Consider the following 22322-nt stretch of genomic DNA (forward strand, 5'->3'; position numbering starts at 1 on the left):
ACACATGCGGAAAGGTGAAAAAGAATTTCATAAGCCATGCTCTGCATGCTTTCCTCACTTCCATCCCCCCCCCCCCCCCCCTTTGTCCCAGTACTCAAAGGGTTACTCTTTTAGCAGCAGCTGCTAAATGTATGAGTTCCTGTCTGATTTTCAGGAGCATTATATTGATTGTGCTGTTGAATCTCTCAGTTCTTTGGCACCATCTGGATCTTGCTAGGGAAAATTAGGGCAGAGGTGTAAGTGTTTGGCCTAACTGTACATATAGTGGTGATATTCAGCCACACTCTGTAGGGTTAATTTAGGCCTACAAAGAGGAGTTATAAACTAAATCACTTAATTATAAGTATAGTATCTGAACATTGCAGGGAAACTTATAGCTATTGGTGATGAATGCTTTCTATGTATAGTTAGTGCTTCACTAAATATAAATATGTGTTTATTTTTGTTTTAACTACCGCAGCCATAGCCAATTCTGTGATCATTGTCTTTTAAAAGGCTTTTTTATTTTTTGATGGTTTCTTTTTTCTTTGTGCCTTTTCCTCTTGCATAAGATTATTTGTTAAACTCTTCTTCACAAAGAGTCTGAACTAGAGATATTTCAACTTCATACTTTATGCCAGAGTGCTTAGATTGTGAAATTGGGTTGTCTGTCAGTGGTTTTCAACCCAGTCTTCAGGGACCAACTGGCCAGTCATGTTTTCAGAATATCCACAATGAATATGCATGAGATAGATTTGCATGCACTGCTTTCTCAGCGTGCAGATCTCTATCGTGGGGATTCATTGTGAATATGAAACAAAAAAGTGAGGAGAATGAGTGAGGATATCAAGAAAAATGTGAATAAACATTTTTCTTGGTATCCTCACTCATTCTCCTCACTTTTTTGTTTCATATCTCACGTTCCGTGAGGGATTTCACCTCCTTTTTGTTTTTCCTTTGATTCATTGTGAATATCCTGAAAACCTGACTGGCCAGTTGGTCCCTGAGGGCTGGATTGAAAACCACTGGTCTAAGTCATCACTTTGAAATCCTTGGAGCTGTGTGTGATTGAATTATCCTGATTTTTGGCTGAAAGCAGGGGTGGATTTGTGTTTTCTTCAGTGTAAAAGGAAAAGGAAGCACAAAGAGTCTTGTAGAATGAAAAAAATATTTTTTTCTTCTCTTCTTCCATGCAGGTTTGTTTTTACCGTGACAGTGGGAATATTATGCCTAATATACTGAATTGCTAATTATTAATGTTATTGAATCAGATCTGACCATTCTTAATTCTGTTTTTGTTTTCAGAGCGGCCAATTTATATTTCCTGTTTCTAGTGGTCTTGAACTGGGTTCCACTAGTAGAAGCCTTCCAGAAAGAAATTACAATGATACCACTAGTGGTAGTAATTACAATTATAGCTATCAAAGATGGACTTGAAGATTACAGGAAGTACAAAATGGATAAGCAAATAAATAATATGCTAACTAAAGTATACAGTAGGTAAGTAATATATCTACAGTATGTTAAACGGCTTAGTTAAGCAAGTCTGACAGAGTGAGTTTAAAGCATGAGCCAGGTGAGGCACCAGGGGAGTAGCTGCATTGAATGAGCCCAGAAAAATTCCTAGGGCTTCCCAGTGGTAGGGGCCACCTGCAATTGCACCCTCCTTCAAGTCTGGTCTTCCGCTGCACCCAGATCTGTCCTCTGTAGCTCCCTTCCCCCACCCCATGTGTTGGCCCCTCCAAACTGCTGCAGTAATGAAAACTGGCTGTGTCTGGCCAACCGAGCCTTTGCTCTGCTGTGTCCCGCCCACAGAGACAACCAGTATGTTTTGGGGAGGGGGGCTAGAGAGAGAGGCTGGATCTGTTCTCGGGGAAGGGGGATGGAAAGAGACCGGATCCATGTGGGGGGAGTAAGGAGAAGAGAAATGGAGAGAGATCCAGGTAAGAGGGGGTGGAGAGAAGGTGGGACCCACACAATAGGGGGAGGGGGAAGAGATGCTGGACTTTGGGAAGGGGGTGGGAGCATAGGGAAGGGAGGGGGAGAGAGGTTGGACTGCTGGTGGAGTGGAGAGAAGACAGACTGGACTAGAGATGGTGGACCAACGGAGGGATAAAGAGAGATGCCAGACCATGGAGGGTGCAGGAGGAAGGGAAGAGAGAGGAGAGGAGAGAACCAGAGGGCAGATGCAGGCCATGAAGGATAAGGATAGTGAAACAGAGGGGAGACACTGGACAGGACGAATAGGGACACACAGGGAAAGATAGATAGTAGACATAGAGTTGAAATGTCAGAAAGGCAGGAGATCCTGGATAGAATTAAGAAAAAAACAGGAGACTGGGTCCAAAGCAGTGTTCAGACAACAAAAGTAGAAAAAGTTGTAATTTGTCAGCTCTGGGGAAATGTGTATCTGATTATCTTACATTTCAGTTTCTATTTCTGTTACCGTCACAGGTTTTCTGTATAGATCTGAAATGCTTGCGTTTTGCAGGATTTGTTTACTGGAGCTCTTGAAGGGGCTCTTCCCGTCCCCACCACCTTGGGAGAGATGATGTTACTGTGGGCTCATCTGAAATGTTTCTGCCCGGGGACCAATTCAGTCCTAGCTATGCCACTGTGAGGCTCTGAAGCTTAAAGGTGCCAAAAGCCTGCCTCGCTGGCTCACCCTTTACATAGGCAAAAGCATGTTGCTTTACCTTCACCACTGTGCTCTTCTCCCTGTGCTGCTGCCATCACCACAGGTTTAAACATGAGAGCAGGTGCTTCCTCTTCTTATGAGAAACAAGAAGTACCTGTTTCTGTGTTTAAACCTGCGGCAGTGCTGATGGCAGCACAGGAGCGAGAGCAATGCATCACGCTCTCGCGCTGAATATCTGTGGTTAGGCACTTAAATGCTATTTAATAGGCTGGTTAAATAGTTTTTAATATTGGGAGAGTTGTTTATAGTGCTGTCAATAATATAAAGAAGACCTTAACTATAATTATATTAGCCTGCTCATGGTGCTGAATTTCTGGCCATTGTTTAGTGCACCCCTTGGTTCTCTTCAGTATGGGCACTCTGACTGATCCAGTAGAAATGGTGGAATCTATGGTTGCGCAACCAATATAACAAAAAAAAAGTGTAGAGGACAATACAAACCAATATTCACAAAATCTCGACAACAAATATATTCATGAACTTCCCTACATAAATTCTTAGGGAGTTTTCCAATATCAGTTCAGCCAAGTGGCACTATCATGCAGCAGAAGGAAAAAGCCTCAGAATTACAAAGGGCAATGAAATTTGTGCCTCAAACCATTCAGTCATTGGCAAAACAAAAGACCCCTTCTGTCTGTTATTGAGTTTTCTCAGTGTGTACATCATCATAACAAAAATGCAAGAGAACTTAAAGCTGAAAAACTAACTTTTTCAGTGAAGGCATTTAGGGTCGGATTTGGGTATCTGTAATTCTAGCCAATGACGCCAGCGGCTCACTGCCACTGCTTCAGGGTATTTGGTCTTGATCAGAGCACTAAATCTAACTGTCGTTTACATTTTCTGTGCAATTACGGTTGTGTGATAAAATTAATAACCAAAGTCTGTTAAAAGCTATCCTCTCCTGGATGAGGTGTATATTTGACTTCTGGTTTCTATTCTAATATTTTTAAGAGATTTTTTTTTTCTTTTGCTTGTATCTTTGTTTTGTACAAGGGCTGAAATAAGATATGCCTTTGGCATATTTAAGAATGACCAACCTTCATTTAGTAGTTTCCTCTAGTATGCTCTACTTTTTTACCTTTTATTTTTTATTTGAATTCCACCTTCTTTATATATGGGCAAGTTTAATAGAGTACATTATATGAGAATAAGTTGATATTTTGTGTATACAGTCTAATGTGCTTATATGGCTTTAAGAAGAATTTTTGTGTTGTGTATTTTTACCTAACCAGTTTATTCATTATTTATCTATTTATTATTTATGTTATATCCCCTTAGTATTTCTTTGTACGTATTGCTGATGCCTTTATTTTGCCCATTGTGCGTTCGAAAGCATTAGAGTGAAAATAGCATTAATATTACGATGACATACTTGTACATACAACACCACAACAGATTGGGGGGGCGGTCAGCTGTGTTCAAAATGATAGCTAAAAATGAATTTTAAATATTTTCTTTGAACTTGATGTAATTATGATTTGCAAAGATAAATAAAAAAATGTTTCCCAAAAACAAGAAACCAAGGAAACGCCATAGTCTTGTCTGTGTTTACTTTCCAATATCTTATGTGTTCTCATGAGAAAACTCATTTTGTGTTTTCAGAAAAGAGGAAAAGTATGTGGACACTCGGTGGAAAGATGTTATTGTGGGGGATTTTGTCCGCCTTTCATGTGATGAGATTGTTCCTGCAGATATGGTGCTTCTCTATTCTAGTGATCCAGATGGAATTTGTCACATTGAAACCTCCAGTCTTGATGGCGAGACAAACTTGAAACAGAGGCAGGTGGTGAAAGGTTATGCAGAACAGGTAAAACTGCCCTATCACCTATACTAAGGTATTATAAATAAGGGGGAGGGGGGATAGAGGGGAAAAGGCAGCTTGACACAGTGTTTTCCTCCAGATACATTGGAAACTTCTGCTGTACCCTGCAGAGTAATGAGAGGAACTGTGGAACATACAGATAAGACTGTTTAAACATTCCTTTTCAAGAGTTTTGATGCATCATGGAGTTTTTCCATAGAAACAGAATAAAAACAGTAATGGCCTAAATATATTTTTTATTACATACCTTCCCGTTCTTTGCTGAAAATTGTTTACAAACAGCAGCGTGTGAAGAGAGCAACTAGCAGCTTCTCCTCCAGTGGAGGATGTGAAACAGTATAAATTTACTCCCAAAAGAATTAAAAGAAGAAGAAAAAAAGAACCCTGTCTGATCACTTCATGGAATTCATGGAACCCTTTCTCTTTCTAGTTTTGCATATTTGCCAGGTGGAGGTGGTGGGGGGAGGGGGGGATCACTATCTTAATTGTTTTCAAAAGAAACCCATCAAGGAAATGAAAACATCAACAATACAATACAAGTTTAGCTGTTAACATTTTCTTTCTCTTCTAAGATGATACAACATCAATTATTAACATAAAGATCCAGCTTTTCCCACATTGATATCAGTGAAGCTTTCACCAGTCTCTTCGCCTGTGCCGCTGCCTCATAACTCCAGTAGAAACAAAGCATTTCACCAATAAATCATCTCTAGGTTCTCTGCACCCTTCTAGTTGTTCACAATTAATTGCTGTAGTTAGCATAAAATAAAACAGTGGGGCTTCACCCTTGCATAGTTTGGAGAGAGCAAGACATTTCTACACTATAAGTTGGTAGGTTATAGGATCATTAAATCCCCAAATTTGATGACATCTCATCTCCAAAGTTCTAACAATGGATAGTAAAAGATCACAGCGCTGCGTACGTCTAGTAGCGCTATTGAAATGATGAGGAGGAGTAGTATAGTAACAGTAGATGACATCAGAGAAAGACCTGTACGGTCCATCCAGTCCGCCCAACAAGATAAACTCATATGTCTACTTTATGTGTATACCTGACCTTGATTTGTATCAGCCACCCTCAGGGCACAGACCGTAGAAGTCTGCCCAGCAACCCCGCCCCCAACCACTAGCCCTGCCTCCCACCACCGGCTCCGCCATCCAATCTCCGCCAAGCTTCTGAGGATCCATTCCTTCTGAACAGGGTTCTCCTATGTTCATCCCACACACCTTTGAATTCCGTTACCTTTTCATCACCACCTCCCACGGGAGGGCATTCCAAGTATCCACCGCTCTCTCTGTGAAAAAATACTTCCTGACATTTCTCTTGAGTCTGCTCCCCTTCAATCTCATTTCATGTCCTCTAGTTCTACCGCCTTCCCATCTCCGGAAAAGGTTCGTTTGCGGATGAATACCTTTCAAATATTTGAACGTTGTATCATATCACCCCTGTTTCTCCTTTCCTCAAGGGGGTATACATGTTCAGGTCAGCAAGTCTCTCATACGTCTTGTAACGCAAATCCCATACCGTTTTTGCAGCTTTTCTTTGCACCGTTTCAATTCTTTTTACATCCTTAGCAAGATACGGCCTCCAAAACTGAACACAATACTTCAGGTGGGGCCTCACCAGTGACTTATCCAGGGGCATCAACACCTCCTTTCTTCTGCTGGTCACACCTCTCTCTATACAGCCTAGCAACCTTCGAGCTACGGCCACCGCCTTGTCACATATGTACCAGTATCAGCATTACCAAACCAGCAAACGTTTCCTGTTATATCTGAGAATTTACCTACTGCTGTCATTTACTATGTTACTATATATTACATCACTGCTGTGCTCTTGGGGTAGAGGACAGGACCCTTGTGGAACCGTGTCTCATTGTGTGGTAATTCATATTGTCAATATCATACTGATTTTTTCACTGTTTTCAGTCATAAGGTTGTATGATATGTAATGCTGGGAAAGAAATGTTTATTGGAACAATGTTAATAAATAGTGCAAAGAGTTCTTGGCTTTAGAACATTTTTTTTCCTTTCAGTCAATAATAAATTTGGAAGAATAACCCCAGTGTCTGACATTGCCTAAACCAAGAGATATCACTAAAGAGGTTCATATTCTTTAGTATTCAAGGACCTTCATTATCTTGAAGGAGTAGCCTAGTGGTTAGAGTAACAGGCTGATAAGTAGAAAAGCCAGGTTCAAATCCCACTGCAGCGAGCAGAATGGAGATGATATCAAAATTTTCCAGCAAAATACAAAAACCATGAGTAGAGTAGGGATGGGAAGAAAACAAGGGCCCTGTTTACTAAGCCGCATTGTAGGCAAATTAACATTTTTAACGCACATTAACCTTGTACTTGCCTACAATATCCCTATAGGTGCCTACACGGTTAGCGCGCGCGCAAATTGTAGGCGCATTAAAATCACTAATGCGCCTTAGTAAACAGGGCCCTAAGAAAGTAATTGATATGGGGAGAAAATGGGGAAAGATTAATGCTCAGGTAAAAGAGGAAAGTAGAGCTGTAAATTTAATTGTAATTTTGTTTTTGTAACTTAATAAATTTGTGAGTTTTGTATTAAGGTAGTATATAAAGTTTTATTAATAACAAAAAATATGACAGGGAGCCAGGAGGGTGAAAAACATGAACTATTTCTTTAAAAACTTACGAGATCAGAATCCTAAAGCTTCTTGAACCATTTATGGCTCCAAGGACCTGCACATTAGTGGCTTTTCATGGTACATGAGCCTTGTTTAAAATCATTTTGGCTTGAGCTTTCTACCTTCGCCATAATCATGAGACTTAAATACAAGGATTCCACTATAGAAGTTTTAATAGGTATTGTATAATAGAAAACTTTGTGTACGTTGTCTGCTTTATGGCACTAATTCAATTCTGTCTCCATCCCCTCCTTTTCCTTTTTTTTCTTCAAACAGCTCTGTGATTTTAGTTGGCCATTGCTAACTCAAAGGATATCATGACTTATTTTTTTTAATGTGAAATAAATTAATGTTCGTGTTTTTTTTGTTTTTTGTTTTAATTTAGGCGTACGAGGTTGACCCTGAGAAATTTTCTGATAGAATAGAGTGTGAAATTCCAAATAATGACCTCAACAGATTCAGAGGCTTCATGTAAGTAGTTTGAAAGCATTCTCAAAATGTCAGTTTGGCTTATTTTGTAGAAGCTCTGGTCATTTCATTGGAAAAAAAATTTTTTTAATTAAAAAAAAATGTTTGTAGTTCTTCACAGAGACTTAGGTTAATTACCTGTTAGTACCTGATGGAGAAAGCAAGAAAGTAGTTTCCTTATTTGGCCACCTGTGTTTAGTAAACCTTTAGAGGCAGATGCAGCAACCAAACGTAAAAAAATCTAAATCGTTAAAGTCCCTAACGATTTTAAAATAACGAAAAATGCACCAAAAAAAAAAGTCACACATGCTGAGATCGGTATTGAAACGTACAATGTACCAAAGAATCACAATACACATCGTTAATCAGCCCCCAAATCATGCGCAGAGCAGCCAAGCGTTATGTTAGCTGCTCTGCGCATGCCAAACAGTCAAAACACAGTCAAATCACAAGCACATGGCTCCCAAATCAAAATAAAAATTAAAAAAAAGGGTCGGGAGGGGGCAAGGGCGCTCATCAGGAGCGTCCTGTACGGACAGCCTTGCCCCTCCCCCCCCCCCCCCCCCCCCCCCCCCCCCCCGCGCTCGCCACTTTCCGCCGCTCCCCCCACCCCGAAAAAGCAAAATGCTAGCTGCCCCGGTCCCCCTCCCTTCCTCACTACTCTGTCACCTCAGCTCCGCCTCTCGACATCCTCCGTCCTGTGCCCCGCCCCCTTTTGGGGTCGTCGCCGCCATTCCCCTCTTCCATCGGGCCCCCCTCCCTCTTACAGGGCCCGTGCAGCGCCTCTCTCCTCTGTCCGAAGGCGCTGCACGGGCAAGAAGAAAGCTGATGGCTGCCTTCGCCCAGCTTCGATGGCGCGTCTTTCTCCTGCTGGGCCCGCCCCTGTCTGACGTCAGTAACCTACGTAGGTTACTGACGTCAGACAGGGGCGGGCCCAGCAGGAGAAAGACGCGCCATCGAAGCTGGGCGAAGGCAGGCATCAGGCTTTCTTCTTGCCCGTGCAGCGCCTTCGGACAGAGGAGAGAGGCGCTGCACGGGCCCGGTAAGAGGGAGGGGGGCCCGATGGAAGAGGGGAATGGCGGCGACGACCCCAAAAGGGGGCGGGGCACAGGACGGAGGATGTCGGGAGGCGGAGCTGAAGTGACAGAGTAGTGAGGAAGGGAGGGGGGCAGGGGCTGCTCGAATTTTGCTTTTTCGGGGTGGGGGAGCGGCGGAAAGTGGCGAGCGCGGGGGGGGGGCAAGGCCGTCCGTACAGGACGCTCCTGATGAGCGCCCTTGCCCCCTCCCGATCCTTTTTTTATTTTTATTTATTTTTGTTTTTCTGACGTCCTTTGGACCAATCACAGCGCTTTTAGCTCTGCTAATGCGCTGGGATTGGCTCAAAGTTTGTTTATTTTTTCTCATAATGATTTTTCCTGCCACAGAGCTGACCTAACGAGTGGTCCAGACCTCTCGTTAGTTTTCCTGCCTTTTTCCTGCGTAAAGGCAATCGGAAAAGGTTAGTGCATGTCGTTTCAATGGGGTTTTCACACTAATTGCTCATCTCCATTCCGTTTTCGTTAGCTGCTGGCTTCCTCGGTAAAAGCCCTTTGATGCATGCAACGGATCAAATTTTCCTCGTTGGAGAGTCATTAAAGGCTCATTTAGCTTTAGTGCATCTGCCTCTTAGAGACAGGGCCAAATTAATTACAATTCAGGCAAACTTTATTACTATCCAGTCTTTAAATAAATAAGAATGCCCAAAATATGTTGAAACTAAATCGGATCTCAGCAGTTCCACTTGCACAGTGGTTCCCAAACCTGATCCTGGAGGCACCCCATATAAGTACATAAGTATTACCATACTGGGACAGACCAAAGGTCCATGAAGCCCAACATCCTGTTTCCAATAGGGGCCAATCCAGGTCACAAGTACCTGGCAAGGTCCCATAACAGTACAATATATTTTATGCTGCTTATCCTAGAAATAAGCAGTGGATTTTCCCCAAGTTCATTTCAATAATGGCTTATGAACTTTTCTTTTATGAAGCTATCCAAACCTTTTTTTAAACCTCACTAAGCTAATTGCTTTTACTACATTTTCTGGCAACAAATTCCAGAGTTTAATCTTTGAGTGAAGAAATCTTTTCTCTGATTTATTTTAAATTTACTACTTTGTTTACTCTTTGCAAAAATACTAGGACTAGGGGGCATGCAATGAAGCTACAATCTATTCACATCTACCCATTCCATTCCACTGAATATTTTATACACCTCTATCATATCTCCCCTCAGCCATCTGTTCTCCAAGCTGAAGAGCACTAGCCACTTTAGCCTTTCCTGATAGGGAAGTCATCTCATACCCTTAATCTTTTGTCGCCCTTCTCTGTACCTTTTCTAATTCCACCATATCTTTTTTTTTGAGATGTGGTGACCACAACTGCACACAATATTTGGGGTGTGGTCGCACCATGGAGCGATACAAAGGCATTATAATGGCCTCATTTTTGTTTTCAATTGCTTTCTTAGGCACCGCACACTGTGCAGAGGGTTTCAACGTATCATCAGCGATGACACCTAGATCCCATTCCTCGGTGGTGACTCCTAATATGGAAACTTGCATCACATAGCTATAGTTCAGGTTCCTCTTTCCCACATGAATCACTTGGCACTTGCTCACATTGTCATCTACCATTTGGATGCTCAGTCTCGTAAAGTCCTCTTGTAATTTTTCACAATTATCTTCTGATTTAACAACTTTGCATCATCATCGAATTTAATTACCTCACTAGTTACTCCCATCTCTAGATCATAAATATGTTAAAATGCAAATGTCCCAGCACAGACCCCTGGGGAACCTCACTCCACTATCTACCCTTCTCCATTGAGAATACTGACCATTTAACCCAACTCTGTTTTCTATCTTTTAACCAGTTTTTAATCCACAATAGTACACTACTCCTATCCCATGACTCTTCAATTTCCTCAGGAGTCATTCATGAGGTACTTTGTCAGATGGCTTTTGAAAATCCAGATACACAATATTGACAGCTCACCTTTATCCACATGTTTATTCACCCCTTCAAAGAAATGTAATAGACTGGTGAGGCAAGATTTCCCTTCACTAAATCCATGTTGGCTTTGTCTCATTAATCCATGCTTTTGAATATGCTCTGTAATTTTGTTCTTTATAATAGTCTCTACCATTTTGTCTGGCACCAACGTCAGGCTCACCAGTCTATAATTTCCAGGATCACCTCTGGAACCTTTTTTTCAAAATTTGCATTACATTTATGAATATTTACAAGAGAGATTTGCGTGCAGTGGAGACAGTGTATTCAAATATCTGTCTTGAATATTCATTGTGGGTATCTGAAAAACCTGACTGGAGTGCCTCCAGAACAAGGTTTTTGAACCACTAGTATAGCATTTTCAACCTTCAAGAATTATGCATTCACCTCCTCATTGATCCGATAATCTAATTTAAATTAGTGAAGAATATTCATTAAAATATGAAAAATGTTAAATGGTCAAACATTCCCATACTTTAAAATCTTAAATTGTACTCATCTGAAAAATGATTAGCTCAAATCAGTTGGGGACCAATTCCAACATGAGTCATGTTTTGCCCTCAGGTTGTCTCAAGCTAAAATAACAAACCATAGATTAGCCAGGTTTCAATACTCAAATCATTGGCTATACCTTTAAGTGGCACCTTTATACATATGCCTCTGGATTCCATTTAGGTCGCCCAAAGTTGTGTGTGCAGTTTTGGCCACAGTGGAGGAGTAGCCTAGTGGTTAGTGCAGTGGACTTTAATCCTGGGGAACTGGGTTCATTTCCCACTACAGCTCCTTGTGACCTTGGGCAAGTCACTTAACCCTCCATTGCCCCAGGTACCAAAACTTAAGATTGTGAGCCCTCTAGGGACAGAGAAAGTGTATGCATATAATGTATACAGAACTGCATGCATCTAGTAGCACTATAGAAATTATTATTATTATTAGTAGTAGTAGATGCCAGGTCCGCATCTAAACTAATTCATTAATGAGGTGATAACAGTTGGTTATTGCTTGGAGTTACGCACACATTTACCCTAGGTGCTATTCTATAAAATATGCCTAAATTTCATAGCATGCAACTCCAGAGGGGCATGTCCACGGGAGGAGCACGGGCAAACAGGGGGCATTCCCATAATTTATAGAATACTATGGAATACTATAAATTCCATGCCAAACTACCATAAATTTGAGTGCCAGCATTTACACCAGGTTTTGGCAGGTATAAATGCTGGTGCCCAAAGTTAGGTGCAAAATCCATGCTAAGCTAGTCAAACATATAAATGGCGAGTGACCGTACTCACCCGCAAATGCGCAGTAGAGACTTCCCTCTCTGTCCCGCCCCCGCGTCAATACAGAGGGAAACCACGAAGGGGAGGGAGGGAACCGCCTACGTCGCTACCGCTCCCCCCCCCCCCCCCCCCCCCCGAGGACGCCGCTACCACTCCCCCACCCGGAGTTGCCGCCGCCGCCCCCCCTCCACCCGGCCCAAGCACTCTCTTCAGTATTGAACTTACCTCGCCGACACGCAGCAGGCAGATCAGCTGAGCTCCCGTCGGCCTTCCTTCCCTGCCTGTGTCCCGCCCTCGCCAACGTTACGTCACACGAGGGCGGGACACAGGCAGAGAAGGAAGGCCGACGGGAGCTCTGCTGATCTGCGTGCTGCATTTCGGCAACGTAAGTTCAATAGCGAAGAGAGGACCCGGGCCGGGTGGAGCGGCGGCGGCGACTCCGAGGGGGGGGGAACCGTTAGCGGCGACCGAGGGGGGGGGGCCTGCAGCGGCGAGGGGAGGGGGCCTTGGAAAAACCCCATACTAGCTCATTTTAACGGGCTCAACGGCTAGTATTCTATAAAGGGTTCTGTATGCGGGGCGCCCTTAAAGAATACTAGCTTAGCACAGATCTTCCCGGTGCTGAACTTTGGGAGCCATTTACTGAATTCCATCCATGATACTGTGCCAGTGCTAGAAGTCTGCTGTAGCTCTACTCACCAAACAAGCCGTCTGTCCGTCTGTCTGCCTACCTGCCTGGCTGAACAGTGAAGTGTACATACAGCAATGCCTAAAGAATGCTTCTGTGTCTCTTTAGGCACCTTAACACCAGCTGGCATAAGGTTTCCAGTGGTAAGGGCACACTTGATCAGTGTGCTATTCTTTGAACATTACAGGGAATAGGAAATGACTTCATTTGGCTACATTAGGATGCTATTTGCGCTGAACATGGGTGAGCTCATTGTTTCCGGCGGTAAGGGCCTCTTAGCATTGTGTGGAGGTTAATGCGGGCACTAGGCTGACGCTAATGGTCTCTTGAGCCCTCGTTTGCTTCTGAGCACTGGGGCCTCTGTACCACTTGTAGTGCACATAGAACATAGGCTGGTAGCCCAAGGTACAAAGGAATACTATAATGAAAATGAGGCTTAATTGTACTCTGGAGCACCAGCCTAAAATCTTTGTTGAAACATAATCCCTTAATTTTCTAATAATAGTTTAAAGAAAATAGTCCTAATTACACGTTTTAATTGAGGAGGTAAGGATAATGAAGAATCAATAGCACCCCTAAATAAAGGACCTAAGTTAAGATAGGGACAGCACATTGATCAAACTGAAGATTTTTTGAACAGGCTATTATCCTTGATTTACTTAAATAATATCTGAATGTTTTTCACATTCAGTTGGAAATGGTTGGCCAACATCTATTTATTTTTTTTAATTAGCATGATGCAATGCATCAAATTTTCATCACTGTCTGGTTAAACTGGCTAAAATGCCCAGTTACATTGGTACTGCTGGATATAGTTAAAGTTAATATATTAAAAAAAAATATATCCATATATCTAGTTATCTTTAACCAGTTAAGGCACCACTGAATAATGACCTCCAAGTATTTATTTCACTGTGGATAGAATATTGTTTGAGATGAGAAAACTTCCTGAGGACAAATGTTATTCTATCGCAGTAAAAGCAACAAACGTTTCTTGTTTTTGGATGGTAAGATGTAAATTAGACAAGTTAACATTATTTAGAATATATTTTTGCTTTGCTACTATAGTGTGATCTATAATGATACGCTGTCATTGCAGGAACCATCAAAAGAAGGAACGAGTTGGTCTCAGCAAAGAAAATTTGTTGTTAAGAGGATGCACTATGAGAAATACAGAAACTGTTGTAGGCATTGTGGTGTATGCAGGTCAGTTTAATAGATTTCCTTAGCTGCCTTGCAGAATGTTTCATAGTTTTTCTGATATGGATTACAAATTTTAAATTTCCCAAAGTACAATGTTTTGGTGAATATTTGCTTTATGATACATAGGGAGCCAATGTAATAGTGTGCCAGCCTTAACATGAATTTTGAACAGTGACAGAGGTTTAGCTGAGGTAGGTGAGTGGGCATCAGGGGTGGGTTAGTATGTGGGTGGATAATGATGGAATCTTTCTGGTCCCGGAGCAGAGAGCTGGCTCAGGGGTTCCAAGTGTGATGATATTTCAATCCATTAGAAGTCATTGTTAACAGATTTTCAAGGAATGGATTTTAGAATTTAACCACAGGGTACCAGTGTCCTATAGCAATAGGTATTAGTTGGGTAGTATACATAGCAACCATTAAAAAAAATACACAGTTCAGTAGGTTTCACAGTAAAATTAACAACAAAGTAAGTAAGATATAGATCTAAATCACTAAGAGACAGCACATCAGATATGGTGGGTGCTTGGTGTAGAACACATACAGGGGTCCTTTACTAAGCTGCAGTAAAAGTGGCCTGTGGTAGTGCGAGCGCATCTTTTGGGTGTGTGCTGGGCCATTTTTTACCACGTCTAGGAAAAAGGGCCTTTTTTTTTTTTTTAGGGTTTGGAAAATGGATGTGCACTAAAATTGAAACCAGTGCATGTACATGCATAGGCCCTTATGGAGCTTAGTAAAAGGCCCTACTGAATTATTTCCAATTCTTGTGTCGGAATAGAGAAGAGGGAGAGGCAGTTTGAAGGAGCAATTCTCTATTTCCACTGTATCCAAGTTACTCTGCTGCACAAGCTGGAACTGTTTTTCATGCATAAACATATCCATTTATGTTTGAGTTTTTCCTTGGAATCCCCATTCCATTCTGGCGCATTTTTGAACGCTTGTGTCCTTTTCACAGTTTTTCCCCTCCATATGAAGCTTGTTCCAGTTCTATTAAATTTTCAGCATTATTTTGCTCCAGGATTGGTAGACAGACATTTTCAAACTCAATTTGGAAGTACCGCCCGGCTACCTTGTGCCCCGGGCAATAATTCCATTTTTTAAATGCGTCGGATACGTGGTGTCAGAAAATATTTTTTATTTTCTACCGCATGGCGCTAACTGGGCGGTAATCAGCAGTGTACATGTGCTGACGATTACTGCCCGGTTAACACATGAGACCTTACTGCTAAGTCAATGGGTGGTGGTAAGGTCTCAGGCCCAAAATGGACATGCGCCAATATTTATTTTGCTGCATGTCCATTTTCGGCCCCCCCAAAAAGCCTTTTTTTGCAGGCGTGCTGAAAAATGGGCCTGGGCACGTCCAATACATGCGCCTACAACAGCGCAGGCTATTTTTCAGCGCACCTTAGTAAAAGGACCCCTTAATTTCTTTTCAGTATCTGTTGGTTTGAAAAGCCTAAAAATAGTAGTAAAGTTTGTGCCCTTTTAGACTTTACTACCTTTAACACATTGCCCTGTGTAAAAATGTGTGTTATCACTCAGATTTGTAGATTTGTTTTAACATGGATTTTTTAAAGCTGATATTTTATATAAAGTGCCACATTTTATAAGTGCAGGATGTTGACTACAACATGTTAGATATACAAAAAACAAACAAACACAAATCTCATTGTCAACTACTAGTACAGTAAGTATAACACACTTTCTTTTACTATTCAGTAAAGATTTAAGAAAAAAGTGCTGGTACATTAAAATATCGTTAGTTTACTGCATCTCAGACACTAATGCTTTTTATTAGCACATGAGTAAATTAATCATGCTGTAAAATGTACTGTACATTTTTAACATAAATCCATCTGGCCCCAAACTTATAACACATTTTATGTTCTTGTCCATTCCAAGTTTTATTTTGTTTTTTAAGCATTTTAAAATTTTACTTTAGAGATGACATCCAGGAATCTAAAAGTGTACATAGAGTATCACAGACTGAAACTTCATTTATTGTTCTAGTATTTTTATGTATTTATATTTGTTTTACCTATTTTGTGTTTATATGTATTATTTTTTAAATTTGTGTGTTCTTTTATAGCCTTTCTGAGTGCAATTGGGAGGGTGGGCTAAACTTGCTTTAGCATTACTATGGTAAACGTGCTATTTAAGTATATGAAATGCTAGAAGTGTGTTATTGTTCCAGTATTTAATATTGCTTATAATTTGCTTCTTCTTGAAATGTTTTGAAGCTAGAATGGTTTTCTTTTTTTTAATATTAGGTCATGAAACCAAAGCAATGCTGAACAACAGTGGGCCACGCTATAAGCGTAGTAAGTTGGAAAGGAGATTGAATACAGATATCCTGTGGTGTGTTTTGCTTCTGGTTTCAATGTGTTTAGTTGGAGCCATAGGTAAGTGCAATTTAATTAGTACACATAACAAAGAGAACATATTTCAAAATACCTTTTTCTTTTAGATATAATATTCTTGAAAATGATTGTAGTAACACAAGGTTCATTTCTAAACTAAAGCTATTCCTAACAATAAAATGTGTATTTCACAGTAATCGAAACACAATTATAAAATCTTCATACAATAAATTAAAGAGTAAAATGTATCAACAGCCCCCATCATACTTAAACATGTAGACTCATACAGTCCAGAATTATATATGGATGTTCTGTCGTAAATTAAATCAGGAAATGCATGCATAAACAACTGGTTTAAATTTCTTGCTTAAAAAAAAATTACATCTCCATTTCAAATTAAATCAAAGCATTCTAAAATGGAGGGACACTAACAAGTAAATGCAATGTTCTAATCAGCAAAGGTGCTCATTTTCAAAAGAGAAAAACATCTGAAAAACGTTACAGCTGGCAGAAAGATGTTTTTGTGAGAAAAATGTCTACGTTGCAATTTTTTGAAACTTTGATTTGAAATGTTTTTCTTTTCAGTTCATCCAGATTTCAAGGGGCTGTGTTGGTGGCGTGTATTTAGGTGGGACTTGGGCATTCCCAAAACTTAGATGTTTTTCTGCCATAATGGAACAAAACCAAAACATCTGAGGCAAAAATTGAGATGGTATTGGCTAGAGCAGTTTTAAACACGACTAAGTTACAAAAAGGCATCTTGACTGACCAGATGACCACTGGAAAAATTAAAACATGACCCCCCTTAATCCCTCAGTGGTCACTGACCCCCCTCCCCCCCCCCCCCCCCCCCCCCCCCCCAAAGATGTGACAGTACATACCAGGCTTTATGACAGCTTCAGATATGATGGCCATTTCTATTACAGCAGCAAGCTGGAGTAGGCTAGTGGTGAGTGCAGTGAACCATAGAGAAGGGGACCCAGGGCTGTGTCCCACGCTCACTGGTACACTTGTGGTGGAAAGTGTAAGCCCTCCAAAAACCACTAAATGCCTGCATTGCCCCCAAGGCTGCCACACTACTCTGCTGGGATGTCTGTCTGGCTAGTCTTCTGACAACCAGACATCCGAATGGCTTGTTTTCATGTATTTTTCCCTAGGGTGTGTGTTTATTTATTTATTTTTAAATGGTGCCTAAGAAAGACATACTGAGCACGAAAATGGGTAATTTTTGAAACAAAAAAAATAAAGATTTTTCTGGTTTGAAAATCGCTTTTCTTCGTCACTTGATTTTTGGACACTTTCTCACAAAATGTCCCAAATCGGACTAAGATGTCATATCGAAAATGCCCCTCCGTGTAAAATATTCCTTATCTACTATAATAAAACTCACCCTCAACGTTCTGAGGACACTGACGTCAGTGAAGCCAAGCCCTGACTTCCTTCAAAAAGGTTCGAAGGTTCGTGGTGGTGAAGCCACCAAAATTGCTCCGGGCCCCGCCCTCGAGGGTGGAGCAATGGCAGAACAACGAACGGGGAGGCAGGGGGGGGGGAATTGCTCCGGGCCCCACCCTCGAGTCAAACGTCATGACGTTGGGGGCGGAGCAATGGCAGAACAATAAAGGGGTTGGCCAGGGAGGGAGGGGGGGTGTTGGCGACGAAAACCTTGCTAGCGCCCGTTTCATTTGCTCTGAAACGGGCCTCTTTTACTAGTTTTATATATGTAAATTATTTTAACTGCCTTAAACAGTAATGCTAGTAATCAAGTTTCAGTTCAGTTTGATATACCTCAGATCAACAAAGTCAGCTAAATAGTGTACAGTACTATGAAGAAGAGTACAGAGATATGTAATACTGTAAAGCCGAGAAAAAGAGGAAGATAAGATTAGAATTTCTTGATATAGAAATAAAGATAGAGAGAGAAAATTGAGCCATGCTCCATCATACATCCTGGACCCTCTCTGTTATTTATCTAATGGCGAAATTTAAAAGTTTTAGTAAATATAATCCCCCACTCGGTCAGCACCCAGTTGAAGCCCTTTGAAATTGGTGTCACATGTTTATTATTTTTTTGCTCCAGAAGGAATCCCTGATCCTGTTTTTCTTTTGATACAGCTACTAACTTGATATGACTGAAACTTTTCTTTTCTAATTAGGATGGTTTGTGCATATGTGAATTCTTTGTTCAGCCTGTCATATTAAAAACCATGTTGTAACAATCATGATGATCTTCTTTTCTGTGTCCTAATATCTGTTTTTGACCTTAAGGGTGAATGCTAACGCCCATAAAAAGTACTTTTTGCAACTTTTTGTTGCCAGTAATGGGCTAGATGCTGTATATGGTGCCTGAAAATTTTGCGCAGAAAAAAATACGCCTTGTTCTCTAAAGTATGCTTACTTTTTATATAATAAGCTTAATTTTCCCCACGGTATATAGAATACGCCGAGCGCCTCTCCACGTGACCAAATTTAGCCATGGCCATTTATGCTGTGTTTCAGTTGGCGTAAATCCTGATGCCTAAATTAGACGTAGAGTGGGTGTATTCTATAACAACTTGCATAGATTTTAGAAATGTCCATACTCTCCCATGGCCACGCCCCCTTTTCAACTGTGCGAGTTGTGCGTGTAAATCTTAATGCCAATTAGTACTTATTGCTTGGTAACATCCAATTGACAGTACTGATTGGCTAGTTAACCAATTAAGTTGTGCGTATTGTTATAGAATATACTACGATTTCTGCATGGAAATTAAGGCATGATATATAGAATCCGGCAGAATGTGCCTATGTTGGCATTTAAATGAAAGAAAAGTTCTGTGCTATGTACATTTTTCATTTTCCATCGAATCTCACTCCCTTTCTAATTTTCTTTCTTTTTGAGGCTTTTTGAAGACTGATGTGAAGTTCAGGTCTTGCATTCACATCCTGTCTAAACACAGCTTCTTGGAAAGATGATAGGTTTAGAATGTCCTTTCTCAATGGTTTCTGTAAACAATCAAGTCCAGTACCTTCCAGGCTTATTTTAAAGATTTAGTTTGTTTTCCCTGTTTTTTTGTTGTTGTTTTTTAACAAACTCGGATATAAAGGGATTTTTTTTCCCAGCAAAAACATCCCCCTCCTTTACCATTGGTTTTTGTTAGGGATTGGATCATTTTCAGACTTTTGTTCCCAAATTTTGGGCTTTATGGTTTCACACATTTGTGTTAACCTACAGATTAATGCATGGTAAAATGTAATGTGTATTAAATTGATTTAGTAGGTACTAAGTTTTTTTAAGATTGTCTAATGAATACACACCCCTATTTACATTTATTAATCGCCTATACTCTGATTCAGGTAATGTAGAAACAAAAATTCCTGACTTCTTATTCAAGGCAGCTCTTAGGATGTCCCATGTGTGCAATTCTGTCTTAATAGAAAGTGGCATTGCTTACCTTCATAGATTGTGTGTGTATGTATACATACATGGAGATAGTAGTTCAGGCATGCTATCCCTTCCACTCGTATGAGGAAAGGAGAGGGTAAGAACTGTTAAACTGTTAGAGGTTTGCTTATCTATAAAGCCCTGGGAAAAGTCATGTTTGGGGCAGAGCATAGTCAGATGACCCACATGTAACTTGGTATGACTAAATTGTTTTAGAAGAACAACTATTACAGATTAGAAATTTTGTTGTTCATTATTCTTCTGTGTATTTTTTCTGTTATTGGTTCCTAAACTCTTACAAATATGTTTTGAAGGTCATGGATTGTGGTTAAGTGCCTATAGAGAAATTCCACTTTTTAAAGTTCCTGAGCCAGATGGAAATCATACTCCTCCAGCATTAGCTGGGTTCTATATGTTTTGGACAATGATCATTTTATTACAGGTAATTTCACTATAGTTTCAAAACAATACTTTATAGCCAGTATTAGAGCTTTTATCCTTGTTTCACTGAATACTTTCTTATTATCTTGGTAGATTTTGATCCCCATATCCCTCTACGTTTCAATTGAAATAGTCAAACTGGGGCAGATTTATTTCATTCAGAATGATGTAGACTTGTACTATGAAAAGTTGGATTCTACTATTGAGTGCCGTGCTTTGAATATTGCGGAAGACCTAGGACAAATCCAATATATTTTCTCCGACAAGACTGGCACTCTTACAGAGAACAAGATGGTTTTCCGCAGGTGCAGCATTGCAGGAATGGAATATTCCCATGAAGAAAATGGTAAGAATCAAAATTTCATTAGTGAGGCATTCATTCTAAGGCTAATGTAGATGAAAAGAGGAGAGAGAATTAACTCTGTTACTTAGCTGTGGTGTGGAAAAATTGCTTGTATTTCAATTTGTTATAGAAGTAGATGGGAATGAAGGTGAAATATGGTCTCTTGTTTTTAAATTTCAAGGTTTTAGAGGTAAAAACAAACAAAAAAGGCAACAGTCTCCTTATATGGTAGAATAATAATAAAAAAGGTAGACTGATAGAAAACATTAACACATGAAATAATTTATTGGTGTGAAACAAAAAAACAAACCCAACGTGGCCACGTTTCGCCCTCAGGCTGTGTCAGGGGTCAAAACTAAAAAAACAAGGGGTGATGGGATTCCCCTTCTTAAATACTTTTATTTAACAACAGTACTTTTTTTGTTACATTTATACCCCGCGCTTTCTCACTTATGGCAGGCTCAATGCGGCTTGGCTGTCTGTTCCACATTTCAAAGCTTGTATTGCTGCACACATACTGCCCAGGCTGAAGATTTGTGACTTTATCTATTTGTTCATCATCACAAATTTATTAAGCTGGAATATTCACCTGAGATGGTACAACCAAACTGATCACAGCGCACAATAAATGATTGGACAATCAATGAATAAAATACGAATGAGTAAATAATTATATCAATACTTTTAAGCGACTATTAAGACTTCATTTCCTAGAAATGAAGAAAAATTAGCGCATCAAGCGTACTAAATATAACATACTTTGACCTGAGTAAATGGCTACTTAATGGTGGCATTGCAAAACAAAAACATATCAGTGTTGTAGAGCACAATTTTCTCTTTCAGATGATACTATTCACAAGCTGATTCAGGCAGGCTCTTTTTTAATAATTGGCTTTGAACTTTGGTACGTTTTACCATTTGTGCTCACAGTGGCAACTTTGAAGAGATCCTGCAGGGCGGTTATAGATGCTGGTTAGTTGCAAATCTGGCAGTATTATGTCCAGCACAAGCATAATGCTTGTTCAAAATTTCAAGTCCGTATCTTTGTTTGCATGGAAGTTATTGCGGTCTGAATATTGGTCCAAATATATTCCGATGAGTCGCGACCAATTTTGATGCACACTTTGAGTCAACTTGTTTGACTGGATTTTGCATCCATAATGTTAAAATGTATTTCATCGGAATTAGCATCAAAAACTGTACAGGATTTGAATTTTTTAGCCATTCTTATAAATGTGTTTGGATTTTATTAGACCCCAAAAATGGTATTTTGGTAAATGTCGCGTGCTCATGGACTGACAACCTTTCAGAAAAGGGGGTCTAGATCTGCAACTATTGCAGTTAGAGACCTCAAATTTTGGGAAACTTTGTTTAACACCTGACTCGCGCAACAGATAAAATCTGAACAAAATTGGAGACATGATGGTGTGAGGGTTTAGACCACTTGGCATGGAATGACCCCTAGGTGTTTGGGTTGGAGCCATGCTGGTTTTAGTAGCTGTTCATACTACTGAGGTACCTTGTGGTTGGTTATAGGAGGGGATAGATGATAGATGCGTACTAAATGGGGAGTTTTGCATACTCTACTACTCCAGAAGGTGTAGTACTCCAGAGGTGTGATGGGTCTAGTCAATAAGGAGGACTCAGGAACAGTGAGCAAACAAAGTGACACCTTGGGTCAGGAAATTGCGTGGTGTCTTCTGTCTGTTACTGGCCACCATCTCTTTGGGTTGAGCTCTCTGATGCTGACTGCTTGAAATACAGAACCTGGAGTAGAGTACAGATTACTAGGAAATTTATAAGAAGACTTGATCGTATCAGGGGCTGATAGATTTAGGGTGCTTCTACTGAGAAGTATCAGGGTTGGGAATGTAGGAAGAAAACAGCAAGGAAACCATGTGGTGCACACTCTTCA

General features: G+C 40.5%; 1 protein-coding gene across 1 annotated transcript in view; it reads left to right on the forward strand.

Moving 5' to 3' along the window:
* The window catches only part of ATP10D (ATPase phospholipid transporting 10D (putative)), a 155895-nt gene that overhangs the window by 77764 nt on the left and 55809 nt on the right, over window positions 1-22322 (forward strand). Inside the window, exons 4-10 of the mRNA XM_030191348.1 lie at window positions 1285-1479; window positions 4280-4484; window positions 7542-7627; window positions 13742-13848; window positions 16113-16244; window positions 19938-20065; window positions 20158-20410. Of these exons, the coding sequence (XP_030047208.1) occupies window positions 1285-1479; window positions 4280-4484; window positions 7542-7627; window positions 13742-13848; window positions 16113-16244; window positions 19938-20065; window positions 20158-20410 (1106 nt within the window). The remainder of the gene's footprint in view (window positions 1-1284; window positions 1480-4279; window positions 4485-7541; window positions 7628-13741; window positions 13849-16112; window positions 16245-19937; window positions 20066-20157; window positions 20411-22322) is intronic.

The sequence above is a fragment of the Microcaecilia unicolor genome, chromosome 2 (genome assembly GCF_901765095.1).
Source record: "Microcaecilia unicolor chromosome 2, aMicUni1.1, whole genome shotgun sequence".
Classification (NCBI taxonomy): Eukaryota; Metazoa; Chordata; class Amphibia; order Gymnophiona; family Siphonopidae; genus Microcaecilia; species Microcaecilia unicolor.